A 16,443-nucleotide genomic window follows, 5' to 3' on the forward strand; every position below is an offset into this window, starting at 1 on the left:
ATCATATGCATTGTATCCATTTGTCACGTAGAGCGGGATAAGTTGGAACGCAGAACTATTATGAGTTTAATGTGCGGTTTTGCGTCTCGAACTACCTACAACTGATTTATGAAACACTAAATTGAAAGAATTACAATGTCAGAGTAGAGTCACTCAAAAAGACCACTAATGAGGTTTTTGGGATCAAATAATATTCGAATATTACGTAACGTACGCAGAAAGGAAGAAGGGGATACCTAGTGGAAGCTTTTTAGAAATAAATTCAACTAAATCAAACATTTATACGCAATTGACCATTTGTTACATGTTATGTAGGGAAGAGGGAGTAAACAGATTGCGTTAGGCGTCGTGCACAAATTACGTAATGCAAGAAGAGGGGGGAGGGGCGTCGAGGTTGCGTTACTTTCTGTATATAAGAGGTGGGAAATTGTGTTACGTAGGGGGCGGGAGGTCCAAAATCTGTATTTTTAGCGTTACGTAATTTGTGCATGACGCCTTACGTAATATTTGAATGACCTCTAATTGCAAAATTAACAAATTTAACCCCTAATTGCAAAATTAACAAATTGCAAAATAAACAAACCCCCGGCTGAGCCAACGGTAGTCCTACACCTTGCGGTTATATTACACATATAACCCACATGTAGTTTTTCAAACAAAAAAAATAAATCGATTAGTTGATAATAATTCATACTTCCTGAGAAAATACTTAAGGGGGGCACTCCTGCCTAGAAGGTCGAAAAATAGTGCGTCTTTTCAAGCGTGATCAAAAGCTGTCATCAAGAGAAGCGGCGAAACATGCAGATTTATCCAGTTTTGGGGTAGAGATTGTACCCGACCGGAAAGCAACTCCCACGGCCATAACGGGAATCGAATCCGAAGTCCCCTGCATGATACAGAGTCTTCCAGATTAAACGCTCACGCCAAAAATTCGAATAGCTGCTTATAAATTTTTTTTTGCTCCGTCGATGGTAACACTGCATTACCCACTTCGGGACGATAATATTCGGCTACTCGTTCAGTCTGATCGGATGGTTTTTAGTGTCAAAATGTACAATTTACAAGAACGTGTATTTTAAGTGAAATCGTATCACTCGAGCAACCGAAGCCTTAATGAAACTTTGTCCTCTTATGGTAAGAATTTCAACATTTCCCTTCGTCGATTACTTCCACTGGGGGTACGTGAACGACCGTTGCTATGTTAATAAGCCACAAAATTTGGAGGAACTTAAAGAAGAAATAACTCGGATTTTCAACAGCATCGAAGTCTTAATGTTAGAGTTGCGCATGAAGGATTTTGTTCACCGTTTAAAACGCGTTATCGGAAAAAAGGATCTTCTTCTTAAATGGCGTTAACGTTCCCTTGTGGAACTTTTGCCGTCTCAACGTATGCATTAACTAGCGTCATTTATTAATACTTGGTCGAGATTTCTTAAGCCAAATAACACGCCTTGAATGTATTCCGAGGGGCAAGCTCTTGAATACGCATGACCACAGTGCAAGTCGAAGGAAATTTCTTTGACGAAAAATCCCCCGGCCAGAACGGGAATCGAACCCGAACACCCGGCATGATAATGTGAGACGCTAACCACTCGGCCACGGGTGCACAAAAAAAAAGGATGGTCACATCGAAAATGTCCCAAAAATAAGCTTTATTTTCGTTTTTTAAAAATACAAATCAGTTCACTTTTGTAAAAGTTATTAAAATTTGTTGCATGAGCGTTTAATCTGAAAGACCCTGTATGTGTGATGCTGATCACTCATCCACGGGAGTTACATATAAACCGTTACCATGTGGATTTCGACATAGTTGCCTCCACTATATAACCAAAAAGTAGAATTCAAATGGTAATGGCTCCATATAATTTTCCAAAATCGTTATCAGTTTAACAAATGTAGTACAATTAATGATGTTCACAATTTTTCACTGGGCAATTTTCCACAACTCGTTGATTTACACACAGGTGCAAATATTCTCAGCTTGGATTATTTAATTATAATCACCAGCGTATCACAATGTGCGCAGGAGAAAAACAACTTGGCGTTCGGGGTTCACACTCATGAATAAGTAATATGAGAAATTCTTTGCGCATTCTCGGGAGCTCTTCAAGGCAGACAACGTTCCAACAACCCGAAGAAACGACGGAGCACAAAGCCTACCGTTCTCAAATATATCATCATACCTTTTTTTTGTTTTTACGATTCGTTGATTTATGTGGGGCAATTTAAAACTGTGTTTGATTTGTTTGTATTCATGAACGGGGCGTCGTGATGTGGTTTGAGAAATTGGTCATTTTGGAAACCTGTTACTTTAAAGGTTTGAGGCGGTGGCTAGGTAACAGTTGTTATTCTAAATCCAAGCTGCTTTGTAAGCTTTACGAGAGAGATAATTCAAAGCTCCACATCACATTGTCACAATGGGTGGCACATTCCTCGACGGGATTCCATGATGAGGGCTGAAGAAGATATTGTCGAAAAGACGGTGCTCCTTAGTACCCTGCAGCTGTTCAACGACCGGTAGTTCGTTCAGCTGTCCATCCGTGTTTGAGATAGCGTAAATTTATCGCCGGCGGAGATTTGTTTGTCTTCACGCTGAACTTTGCATCGCCTTTTGCTTTCAGCAACTAACCGGAATCAACGCTTTGAAAGAAATGGGCTACCTCAAGGAATGCGCGGTTGCACAGCCACATTGTTACCGCCTCCGGGGTGTTTTGGTACAAACTGCAATAGGCCATTGGATGCAGCAAAGCTAGCAGCTGGAGCGGGAAAAGCATTCAGCTGGCAACCTGGCAATGATGTTACAAACAAAACTGTGGTGGATGAAGTCGAACGTGAAAATGGCAATTTGCATAAATTGGTGTGTCATTTACGTTCGGTTTGGCTGGGTGCACAAACAAACGGATGGATTGCCAGATCTGTTACAGAGCAGGTAATAACCGCTGAATAACGGAGAACTCATCAAACGCATTCCACTTTATTGGTAAATTATTGGTTTGAATGAGAGATGACACATATGAGTTTTCGTGAAAATTTCGATTCCTTCATCTTATTAAAAAAAACGACATCCAACCTTTTTTTCAATGAAATAATAATGTAGGGGAGAGGGAGGCAAGTTGGCGACGTTAAGCTTTGGCGAGCCCTGGATCTTGTAATTATTTTTTTTTAATGTTGATGCTGATTCATATAGCCTGAAGTGTTTTCTATCATATTATCTATTGGATGGGCAAAAAACTAAAAAACTTGTCCATCCAAAAGCTTTGCGCAAAAAGCGTCTAATTCGCCATCTTCGCCAAGATGGCGAATGCCTGGAGGCAAGTTGGCGAATATGGTTTGGTCACCTTAAAATCAACAAAATGTAATAACAATTATTTATTTATCCTTGGTTGGAAACGTGGAAATGCCATTTTCATCAACACTGTAAATGTCACACGCAGGAAAACGATACTAAGCTCGTTTATCTCCCAAAGTTCGAAAAAATAAGTCGCTTTTCACTTATAAGTTCTAACCATCTGCAATAAAAAAACAAAAATTAACATAATGTTGCAGTTCGCCAACTTGCCCCCAAGCGACTTTTTCAATAAAAATAAATTTTGCTGAAAAAAATCATGATTGAAACTCGCCGGAAACAAACAGATTATGTATAATAGAGTACCTTTATCATGTATAAAATTATTTTGAAATTTTAACTTTTCTCGTAAAGTGGATAATGAAATTTGAAAAAACAGAAAAAAATAACAAAATCACAATTTTCCTCATTTTTATTTTTTCACTTTTTTTGTGACAACGTTTTCGACAGAGTTACCGAGTACAAAGTTTGGCCTTGTTATGATGCACCTTCAGTGAAAATTAGGTGGCGCTACCTTCATTACAACGGGTCAAATTACCGATTCGTCATCTTGCCTCCCTCGCCAACTTGCCTCCCTCTCCCCTATATATTGATACGAATTCATCTCGAGGTAGAGATAAATTTGTGTACAATAAACACCAGTCATTCATCATAAAACCAACATCAGAACATCTTGTTGAGCAATATTGGAAATACAAAAAAGCGTAGAATGAATACCACAATGTCCGACCCGGTCCTAGTGAGAAAGGATTGATAGTTTATAATGTTTTGTAGAGGAACTTCTATAAAGAGCACATATCTCGATACGAACTATATACCAGACGGAGTTTTAAAATCATTCTATTTATTTTCGACAAATAACGCACAAGCTTACACTGGTTTATCATGAACATAAATTGAATTCAAACTTTATTTTTAAAAATCATACAAAACATGCACGTTAATTAAAGTATGGCAAGTTTATTTCCAACTTCTTCGCACACAGTTCGTTTCACGAACCGTTATCATACAGTCAGCAGCAGCAGTAGTCCCATCCACTGCCGCGTTTATCAAAAACGTCTGCTACTTCCTGTATAGCCTTCGTATTTGCGATCGCTTCATTTTAGTTTAGGTATGTCTATACTGGAAGCTACGTTTGTAGTATGAAGCTTCGTATCGACAGGATCGGAAAATAAGTTCCTGAGAAATGCTTTGGGATTCCTGCCTCATCGAACGAATGTCGATGCCGTCTGCTATCAAAGAACACGCATGAGAAGAGGCTGAATATCACTGAGGCTTCGTTCATCGGCAATATTCTAGGAAGGAAAGCTAGGAAAGATTTTCGCTCGAATTGTCATTAGAAATCATACCACAAGTACACAGACAGCGAAATTTTCTCAAATTATTGCTGGACAGATTACACACAGCTCGAGACTGTGTCATCTTCACAGTGCGTTGCGAAAGTACATCGCCTGCTTGGGGAATCTTACGGTGAACATGATCCAGCAGTGAGAGATGACTTAGGTTAAACTGACCAGACGTCCCGCGTTACGCGAGACAGTCCCGCATTTCAACAAAATGTCCCGCGTTAGATTCCGTCCCGCGAAACGTCCCGCATTTGGCAAAAGAAACGAAAATGTCCCGCGATATCAATATATTTCAATATCACAATTTGATCATGTTGATTTTCTTAAATGGATGAGCCTCAAAAACAATCTTTTATTTGGCAGACTGCTCAAGAGCGCTTCTAATGCATCCAGAGATTAATACGTTGAGCTGGTTTCATCGCACCGACATTAGGCTTTTTGTTCAGAGAGTGTCAACTGGAAGCGACAGCAACAAAATTGGAAAATGATTTTCATAAAAATCCCCTATTGATCCGCAGGGACAAACGTGAGCCAGACGAAAAGTTCATCTTTGGTCCCCTAGCTCGGTCAGGGCTTAACGTTTTAAATAAGCCGGAAGAACTAGTGTATACTCCACAGGAAGAGGCAGAGTTGTTTTATGAAGTATCGTAAATGAAGCACTGGGCGGTCTTACGGAAGTTGGCAGGAACCTGAACCATGGCCGATGAATAGATGTATATCGGCGTGTTATTTTACCTTTTCGTGGCTTTGGTGGTCGCCTGTTTCTCTATTTTGGCCATTCGCCCAAAAGTTTTCTATCGGGCGCAGCTGGGCAAGCACTTCGTATTATATGGCTTGGACATTCCCTTCAAGTCTGTCAGAGAAGGGCCTTCTTCGAGAACTTGATGTGAATGATATATTCGACGTCATCGCTTACCTGGGAAACGTAAAGTACCCGGTCCCCTGCCATTCGTTGAATTCTAGCATTAAGTACGTCTCGTCTTTCATTATGAGTACGAAAAGAAGTCTTTCACTTCTTTCGCCAGCACCTCAAGCTACTCCTTCTGGGTGATTGCCTGCTGCTCAGATACGGCCGGTCTCGTCTGACGCTTCCGCCTAAAAATGTCCATTTTGGCCAGATTCTTCTCCACCGTTTGGCCGGTTGCTTCGATCTCCCGGCTTAAGGAGCGGCAAAGAGATGATATTGTAAATACCAGATCGGATATATCTGGCGGACACAAAGTGTCTCAGGATATCCAACTCCTTCACTGTGGGGTGGAGCTTGCAGTATGGAAAAATCATCATGTTGCTTGACAGTGCTGCTGCTGCGAATCAACAGCATTCAATCATGTTTGTTGTAGACTTAATGAACGTAAGATTTAAAGAAAATTTGTTCCAATAAATTATCTTTCATCGCCATCCGAAATTAGTCCATTTTTTTGTGTCGATGAAAAATGAATTGGAATTTTCGAGCATTCCATTTGGTAATTTGAAGAAAATTGTAAAATTTAAATCGTGCTTGCCAGGCGTAAATGCTCTGATTGAGCGAGTGATTTTCGAGCGTAAACAAAATCTAAACCACCGAAAAATCACAACTGAGTGCCGGTGCTCAGAAAGAAATAATACTGATCAGTTTAGACTCGCTAAACTATGGTATATGTTCACATAACGTATATACATAACGTTTTGTACATATATATAAATGAAACACAAAATTCTGTATTACTCGAGAATTAATCAAGCAAATGGAACAAATTTGGCATATGGAGATTTTAGGGAGCAATAAATGTTTTTTGGTGGTTTGACACTCCTCTCTAAAGAGGAGGAGGGGAGGGTGCTGAACAACTCGAAAACTAATCAAACAAATGGAATTAAACTTAGCATATAGAGGTTTTAGGGACCGATAAACGTCTCTATGGTGGTTCGACACTCCTACCTCCTCTCTAAGGGGAGGCTACCATACAAATGAAACACAAATTTCTGCATAACTCAAAAACTAATCAATCAAATGGAGCCAAATTTGACATTTGAAGGTTTTTGAATCTGAGAAATGTTTCTATGATGGTATGACACCTGATGGTATGGAGAGGAGTACCCGTAAAAATAATGCACATATTTCAACCAAACATGACAATTGAAATTTTCTTTAATGTGATAAAACGATATCTTCTTCTATATTTGTAAATAAAAATGGATCACCGAATGTGTTGATAAGAGCACTCGAGAAAGGAATTGTCCGATTTAGGACTGTCTTTATTCTATCATATTTTCTGTATCAAACATTTATTGCATGTAACGGAGAAACATGTTATTTGCAAGTGGTTGAAAAATCTTGAACGAGAATTTTGTCTGAAAATAATCTGATATTATAATGACGAATTTTGGTAGAAGTACTAGGAATTTTACAGTGTAAGGTAATTTTAAAGGGTAGATTAGAAAATCAATCAATGAACAGTTCTGCGATTGGACCTATGAACGTCCGCTTAGTAAAAAATCTTGAATGTGATAACGAAGAATAAATTTTGGGCGGGACGAAGTTTGCCAGGTCAGCTAGTATTTTATACAGTTGAATATTTCTACACCATAAACATTTGTGAATATTTTTGATCCACTTCCCTATGTTGCGGTATACACTGCACATGACGATGCTACGAGGTAGACACCTTTAATTAACATCTCCAGAATTGTAGTATTATGCTGCAGCGAACGAGAATGTAAAAATCACGGAGTGAATATCCGAGAAAAAGGTCCAACCGATGTCAATAATTTACTACGATTGAGAGATATTAATTCGCTTGTTTCGCTCAACCAATCGTGGCAGACTATTCTCCTCGACGCTTGATGAGAACTGCCTTTTTTGAATCGAAAAGGCGAAACTGTGTCTACCTAAAGAGCTTATGAGTCATTCGCCTAATTATGAGATGCATTTATGCCATGTCAGAATGCATGTTTTGAAAGCAAGACATTGTACCGCCACAATGAAATACTGTAGCGATTCTGGTAACGATCCAGACTATTGGAAGAAGTGAAAAACACAGTTTTTCGGTTGCCGTTTCCGTATTGTAAACTGGATCTTTTCGAACTACAAAATGGATGATCCAGTGCATACCTTGTTCAAAATAATCTCAAACAGTTACATGCTCTGTCTACAATAATAAGATCTCTAACGAGATTTTCACAATGTTTAACCTACCCGATACTTATTTCTAGCGATCATTATTTAATTTAAATGTTTTAATTTACACTTTTTCAGAGATGGCAGCGAAGATGGTTCGTTCTGTACGACGATGGAGAGCTCACATACTCGGTTGACGAACACGTAAGTATTTTTAACAAGCAAATTACAGATGTAGTATTCAAATATATTTAAAAAACTAATGTAAAATATTAAACCAATCTGGAAAGGGTAGAACAACTTTTGTGGCCTCTGCTGCATTCTATTTTAAACTCCTTTTTAACCACAACTTTTACTCCTGCTTCTAATTGCTTCTAATTGATTTGTGATGAAAAGATTAAATATTTATCTCCATTGATGGACGTTATTGGATTCATCGGAGTTATACTGATTATAATTTCAATTTGTACTCTATCCCAATTATTTTATCACTGCACACGAAGCACACTATAACACTATCCCAAGAGACATAATATAAGAGCCAATAACCAATTATCTTTAATTTCTTCACAGCCGGAAACTATCCCCCAAGCCATAATAGATATGACAAAAGTGCTTGAAGTAACCGCTGCCGAAGACGTCACCAGTCATCCCCACTCGATCGCTATCACGGCCCCGGAACGGGTAACGTTTGTGAAAGGCACCTGCCCGGAGGAAACCAAATGGTGGTTCAATGTGTTAACAGGCTTTCCTAAAGCTAAGGTAAGTGTGTGTGTGTGTGTGTGCGTGTGTGTGTGTGTGTTTAGCAATTTAAGTAGATTTGAGCCCGTCTCTCTGATCCTTTTTTTTCACAGGGCCGACACAAAAGAAATGCTACATTTCCTGGCGGGCAGGCAACCACTATTCTACAAACACAACGTAAGTATAAAAACAATGCTTGATATCCATCATACTTTGAAAATGTAAACTATTTCAATCATATGCATTCTGCCAAATATATACCGAGAATTTGTTCTTAAAGAAAATGCTACATTTATCATCTAAATTTATATTATCGCATTCAAAATAGGCCCCTTCTGAAGCAATGCACTTTTTCCAACGATCAATCCAACGATCAGTACCATTGAAGAAAAACATGAAGAGTGTCGTATGACAACGTTCATGTCGACAATGAACTCCAGATTATTGTTTCCTCTTCGAACAACATGCGCATTGGATCTATACCCGTGCTGTCCAACCGGTGTTTTATCAGGATTGATGAAAATGACAATCACGATTTTGCAATTCAATACTTCATTGTGCTCATTCAAAAAGGCTCCCAGCTCGTTGGCGCTGCGTTTGACTTTAAGCGTATTGAGGTTACTGGCGCATGCGTGGATGAAAGCATGATGAAGCAGAACGTAGCGCCATCTGTCATTTGACAACGTAAATAAATTCGTCCGGTGTGAAAAACGAAAGACGGTTAAGGAGGGACCCCGGTCTGGAAAATCGAAATTTTTGGGAAGCTTATGCTCTCATAAAAGTTTTCCTAAAAGGATTTTTCAAAATTCGATTTCGTTGGAAAGTTGCAGCCAAAAGTACTATGTCACCTCAAGAGATATAGTGTTGCTGTACGAATTTTTAAACGCGTTTTTTTTCGAAACCATCTTATTTCAACTGGTGGTATCGATATCTCAGGATCTACTTAACCGATTTGGCTGAATTTTTTTTTATCAGCATGTAAAATTGAATTATCTAAGGCGTTACATAGACAGACAGCATCTACGCATTCAGCTGTCAACAGCGTAATAATCATTATTCGTGCACTCAAAAAATGGAAAATACATCTTCAAATATACCTTAAACAATAACCAAAATACCCAAACACTTCACTTTATTCGTAACATCCGAAAAAATCCACGAAAATTCATTATTCATTAGCGCTGTACCACATTAATAGAAATTTAACCCCCTTCCTGTTGACCGTTTGATCTGAAATTTGGAAAACATCTTCAAAATAGCTTTCATAAATAACTGTGTTCTACTAGTCAAGCCCATTCATTTGATACCTATATTGATGGGGTTGTGAAAAAAATATATATGGCGCCATCTTGTGGTGGCGGCCATTTTCGATTTGCATTTTTCATAAATAACTGTGTTCTACTAGTCAAGCCCTTTCATTTGATACCCATATTGATGGGGTTCCAAGAAAATATGTAATCCGTTATTTTGTAATTGCCGCCATCTTGGATTAGCAGTTTTCATAAAAAACTGCATTCTACTAGTCAAGCCCTTTAATTTGATACCCATATTAGCTATTCAATATGGAATTATTATACAAATTATTCAAAACTTCCGAAAATCAAAAATAAAATACTCCGGATAATCGAGTCTAAAATTCCGGATAATCGAATCCCGGATAATCGAGTCCGACCTGTATTAAACATATGGTAGCCGGCACCGTAGCGGTATCATATATAGCTTACGACCTATTCTCATGTCGTCCAAGTTTTTCGTACATAATTTCATCAATATCAGTCGAACCGTTTCGGAGGAGTTCGACCACAAACACCGTGAAACGAGATTTTTACATTAGGGTAAATGATCTTGGTTTGTCCAATTTGGGGTGTTTTTACGCTAGTAAATGCAAATCAATTTTTCTTCATGAAAATCAAACATAATCGATACGAGTTTGGGTTTGTTGAAAAGCCCCAAGTCTCTAGTTGCTAATACTACCATAAGGTGTTGAAATTATTCAAATTTTTATGTTTTTTAACGATTTTCCTTAAAGAAGAATTATGATCATGGTTTGACCACCTCTGATCATGGTTTGCCCAAAAAAATGATCATGGTTTGTCCGGTTTTAGAAATTTCCATTTTTGAATGAAAACATTCGAATTCACAATTGCATCTATCATTGCTTGAGTTTACTGTCATCATATTGATTCATTCATAATTTAGGCTTTCTTCAGAATATTGCCTTTTCTTGGGCATTTTAGAAGTGTTCACCTCAACACAATCAACACAGAAAAACCATACTTCTGCTATGCGCGAAGCACACCATAAACAAACATAAACAAACTGCAGCGCGCCAAGCGGTTGCCATAGAAATCATGTGGACAAAACAACATTATTGAATTGGACAACTCATGATCAGAATTGAGTTCATCAAAATGCGTTAATTTAATGGTTTAGCTATGTAAATCCGATACAAATGGTGAGCAAGCATGATGTTTACAATATTTATAAGTGTTGTAATCCAGAAAAGGTACGTGCCAAATAATCATCTGGTGATCGATTAAAAGTTAGCTCGAATGAGGGGCGCTTTGACACAAATAGGAGGTGTATTTTATAATCCTTTCAAACATGTGATTTCGTAAAAATATACTATCAAACTACTATAAATCATGTAAAAGGCAATTTCATTCATATGTTTCGAAACATTCGAAGGCCTTATTTGACACAGGAGCGCTGAATTAGAGCATTCAAAAAAGTGGGCAAACCATGATCATATTTTCGACTGGACAAACCAAGATCATTTACCCTATACAGAAAAAAAAGATATCCATAGACATTTTTTTTCTAATTTTTCTATCCATCTCAAATATCCTTCAAATTATTCTACCATTCTAATTTGGGTGGAGACAAATTCAACGATATAAAGACGACTCAAAGCTGATCAGCCGTTTTCCTGTGATGAGATGTTATACGTACGTGGGAAAACCTTGCTTTATATTGGGTTGGGGAAAAAGAAATGTCGTATATTGTCAATATATGGCAACATTTAAACATATCTTGTATTGTACTTATCGCATCGGGTCATACTAAAGGGTGTGTCACATCAAATTGCATCACGGAAAAAAACGCTGTAGAAATTTAATTTTTAGGAATTATATCTTCAGCTTTCGCTTATAATCAGATAAGAGTGTATAGATCACGTTGGCTATGCTTCACTGTTAATTTTTCGTAAATTTGGAAAAATGTCGTCTAACGAAAAAGAGCGTCGTGAATTAATCCTGCGCACTCATTTCGAGAATCCGGAGTTGTCACATCGGGACATCGGTAAGATGCTGGGAATCGTCCAATCCATGGTCAGCAGAGTACTAAAATGATACTTCGAGAACCTAACCATCGACCGGAAGGTGAAGAACGGCAAAAATGGATGCTCCGTCAGTTGAAAAGATCACAAGCGCGTAGTTAAGCAGTGATCGTGATCTGAGAAGTTCGGTCCGGGATGTCGCCAATAAGCTGAATTTGTCAAGTTAATTCGTCCAGCGGACCAAGCAGCGGGAGGGCCTGCGTACATACAAGGTTCAGAAGGCTCCTAACCGCGACGAAAGGCAAAACATGGTGGGGAAGACGCGAGCCCGGAAGCTGTACACCGAAATGCTGACGAAGCCGCATTGCCTGGTAATGGACGACGAAACCTACGTCAAAGCGGACTTTCGTCAGCTGCCGGGCCTGTTGTTCTTCTCCGCAGAGGACAAATTCAGCGTTCCGGAGGAGATTCGCAAGCAGAAACTATCCAAGTTTGCCAAAAAGTACATGGTGTGGCAAGCGATCTGCTCTTGCAGAAAGCGGAGCGCCCCCTTCGTGATGACCGGCACGGTAAACGGGCAGGTTTACCTTAAGGAGTGCCTACAGAAGCGCTTACTACCACTATTGAAGCACCACGAAGGCCCGACCATCTTCTGGCCGGATCTCGCTTCGTGCCACTATTCAAAGGACGTTTTGGAGTGGTACGAAGCCAACGGGGTCACTTTTGTGCCAAAGGAAATGAACCCGCCCAACGCGCCGGAGCTTCGCCCAATAGAGAAATATTGGGCGATTATGAAGCAGGCCCTCCGGAAGAACCCAAAAGTTGTCAAATCGGAGGCGGACTTCAAGAGAAAATGGATTTCTGTTCAACCTGACGTTGTACAGAACCTTATGGACGGGGTAAAGATGAAGGTGCGAGCATACGGGCTTGGGCTCGAAGTATGAATAAAAAGAAAATGCCAAAAGTTGTTTAATAGTTTTTATTTTACTGTCTAAAATTTTCAAAAGGATCGGTCTACTGGGCGAATTTCTACAGCGTTTTTTCCGTGATGCAATTTGATGTGACACACCCTTTATACGGCTATTTAAAGACGACAATCTGTGCTACAAGTGTCGTTTTGACAGTGTTGTGATTGTCCTTTTCAGTCTCAAGTTAGAGCGCGTCAAAGATGGAGTCCACCAAGCACGAAATTCGCCATATTTTACGTTTTTACTACCTGCGAGGTAAAACTGCAACGAAGGCGGCCGAAAAAGTCGTGCAGTTTATGGACCCGATAATGTAACGATTCGCACAGCACAGCGTTGGTTTGATCGATTTCGTTCTGGTGTAGTGGCTGTCGAAGATACACCCCGTACTGGTAGACCAATCGTCATGGAAACCGATAAAATCGTTGAAATCATCCAAGTGAAGTTGGATGGATGAAGTTTGTCTTCTAAATGAAGTTGTCTTCTAAATGGCAACAAGTTTGCGAACGAAACGACGTATATTTGACTTAAATTGGATAATTTTAAGTATGTGAAATAAAGCGTAAAATTTCGATCAAAAATACGACATTTCTTTTTCCCCAACCCTATATATAAAGATAAATTAATAATGAAATATATTGTACGGGGGATCCTGCTAGGGCTTTTAAAATCGCCGACATTCGCGCCAGAGGACGAAGGTGCTCGTTTCAAAATTTCATAACTTTTCTCCATCATTGATGTTTGGCTTAAGATTATAATAGAAAATTCTTGTTAGATGGCACTAACGTTCCCAGTGGAACTTTCGCCTTCTCAACGTAAGTATTACTTGCGTCAATTTTATAAGTAGTACTTTGTTGAGATTTCTATGCCGAATAACACGCCTTGAATGTATTCTGGAGTGGCAAGCTCTAGAATACGCGTGACAACAGTGCAAGTCGGAAAAAAATTCTTTGACGAAAAATCCCCCTGCCAGAACGGGAATCGTACCCGAACCCCCGGCATGATAATGTGGGACTCTAACCACTCGGCCACGAGCATCTTAGAAGATTTTTTCGAGGTCTCAATAACGGGACATTTTCCTATTATCAATTCAAGTAATCAGAATTAACTTACTCATTTAAGTCGTCCTTCGTAGCGCAGGGAATAGCATTCCAACAGGTTCTGAATCTACAGATAATGATTTGGTTCATGTCCAACCAACAACCACAACAACTTATTAATATTTGTATAGTTGCTCGCATAGAATTTTTCCCATTCAGCGCATAACCCGTATTTGAAAAGAACCGCTACTTCGAGTAAGAATGCCAATAGTAATTGCTTTCCTTCTGTTTTACGTTTCTTCCCACCACCAACCACCCTCATGGTCCGTGTTTCGAATGCCATTCCGGTAAATTGAAAAATCGCCACAGCTCCATCAACCGTTCGGAATCGGCATAATTCATACCACAAAGATTCTCTGCAGTCACCCGTGAGCAACATGGAGGCACTGACAGCGCCCTGCTCTTGGAGTCCTGTGGCCCCACCACCACTGATCGCATCGGACGAGAACAATCTAAATGCAAATAATGAAAATAATAGCATCACTAGCAGCAATAACAACAACAACAACAACAACACCAGCGGCAGCAATAGCAACAGCTGCAACGCCAAAGGTGAGTGAATACAAATTGGTCATCACTATATTAGAATCACACGAAGAAGAAATGAGATTGCTTTACTCTGAGCCATGCTTATGAGCAATTTTTTTCTCCGCATTTTTTTTCTCCACATTATTCGATTTAAGTTTTACTTCCTATTCGGGAGACACAATTTTGCAAGTGATTTTTTATGAATATTTCAACAGTTCAAAATCATTTTGTTTTCCTCAAAGTATTTCTCACCAGAAACCTTTCTGGCCTAAGTGGAACACAGGATGGCATTCAGCTCGTTCAAAATTTCAGTTTGGGGAAGGGCAAAACGCCTTTTCTGATGTGAGTACACTAAGTTTCTTATAAGTTTCGCTCGAAAAAATACGAATAAACCTTGCCGCGTTGCAGTGTGTATGTATTTTCTGCCCAATAATCGAGCCATTCTCGACAGAATGCAGCGCGTGTGATTCCTGCCAAAACTGAAAAAAATGGCGGATTGTGAAAAAGACCGTTCAATAGCGAGCAGTACTTGTTGGAATATATCAATTGGTTGCTTGGTAGAATGTCGCAATACGAATATTCTTTCTAATCTCACCAGCCACAGAACATAACTTTATTCGGTTAAAGACCTGGCTACCTTGAAGATATCTAACGGGGGGTCATTTCGTACAGATTTTTTTGTTCGCTCAGCTATGTTGTAAATGATAAATTTTTTTATCAACCGTAATGATATACGTAAAAAACTGCATGTTTTTTCAATACGTTTATTTAACGGGTCGCCGATGCGATCCATGAATTTTCATCGGTCAAATACATTAGATAACATTTAACACTGAAAAAATTAAACCGCATCCCCGTGCCACCTCTACTTGAAAAAATCCTAATGTAAAAATGCATAAAAAATACCGAATGTTGATCAAAATGATCCCAAAATACACACAATATAATAATTTATGGCCGTTATAAATTCAATGTGCTTAATAATCTATTGTTCAAAACAATTATCCCCAGACTCAGGTGTCCTTGAACGAGTCTCTCACGTTGGACCGCAGCAAGCCGACCGATCTTGGATGAGATCATCACAAAGCATTCAGTTATCGTCTCTCATTGAAGATGATAGTTTATGCTGTGGTTGGTGTAAGCTGCACCACACTTTCGCTGAAACCCGCATCATCTGCAAATCCACACAGAAATTCTTCGCTTCCACTAGGGTTGATCATTTTTTTCTTCTTTCGGTTCGTGTCACAGAGATTGACTAATTTGTCGCTCGAACGTGAGAAAAATTGTCAATTCGCTTTATAAGCCCGGTATGTTTTTGAATTAGGCTTGATAACTTGGAAATTAAAGCAGGAGTGAAACGATAATGAATAGGCAGCAGACTCGACAAAAGCTCTACAAGATAAGCATTCAGAACGTATGCTGCGTTTTAAATGAAAGAAACAATTATCCCATCGAAATTTCTTGACGCTCGTTTCAATCGATACCTTCGTCAATACGGTGGTCACTGACAACTGGTAGAGGAAGAATGGTAATGACAGACAGCTTAAGTAAAAGTTGTTTTTTTTCGAGAATTTCACAAAAAATATATAGCTATCTTACCATGAATCGATAGTCTGGGTTTCTTTTTATAATAAAAATTGTTTTTGAGGCAGAAATTTTGCAAAATTAATGTCTCTGAAAAAATAAGAAAAAGTCGAGAAAGACGGACACTTGAAAGGGAAAGATGAATTGAAAATTCAAGTTTATGTACTCGATAAGTTTTGGAGGTCTACAATTAGGCCTTTAAATGATCAAACAAAAAGGCTTGACGTGAGATTTCTTTGCGAAACACTTCGCCTCCGTTTTTCGAACAGTCCGAACAGTGCGCCCAAATAGTTGTAGAGTTCCTATGCCCCTGGTCCAGATGGCATACCCGCTGTTGTTTTCCGTCATTGTACAAGAACAATAACCGAACCACAAGCCTTCATTTGTCAGGCATCGAGAAATGTCATGCTATGACCTTCCATCGTTCTTTGAAACCGATTATTTTCAATTACCACATCGACA

At 39.1% G+C, this 16,443-nt stretch overlaps 1 protein-coding gene across 6 annotated transcripts in view; it reads left to right on the forward strand.

The window, feature by feature from the left end:
* The window catches only part of LOC129779725 (protein outspread), a 325,696-nt gene that overhangs the window by 257,015 nt on the left and 52,238 nt on the right, over positions 1-16,443 (forward strand). For all 6 annotated transcript variants that reach the window (XM_055787369.1, XM_055787370.1, XM_055787364.1 and 3 more), the window contains exons 3-6: positions 7,925-7,990; positions 8,360-8,548; positions 8,641-8,704; positions 14,179-14,421. In XM_055787369.1, coding sequence (XP_055643344.1) covers positions 7,925-7,990; positions 8,360-8,548; positions 8,641-8,704; positions 14,179-14,421 — 562 coding nt within the window. The remainder of the gene's footprint in view (positions 1-7,924; positions 7,991-8,359; positions 8,549-8,640; positions 8,705-14,178; positions 14,422-16,443) is intronic.

This window comes from Toxorhynchites rutilus, chromosome 3 (assembly GCF_029784135.1).
Source record: "Toxorhynchites rutilus septentrionalis strain SRP chromosome 3, ASM2978413v1, whole genome shotgun sequence".
NCBI lineage: Eukaryota > Metazoa > Arthropoda > Insecta > Diptera > Culicidae > Toxorhynchites > Toxorhynchites rutilus.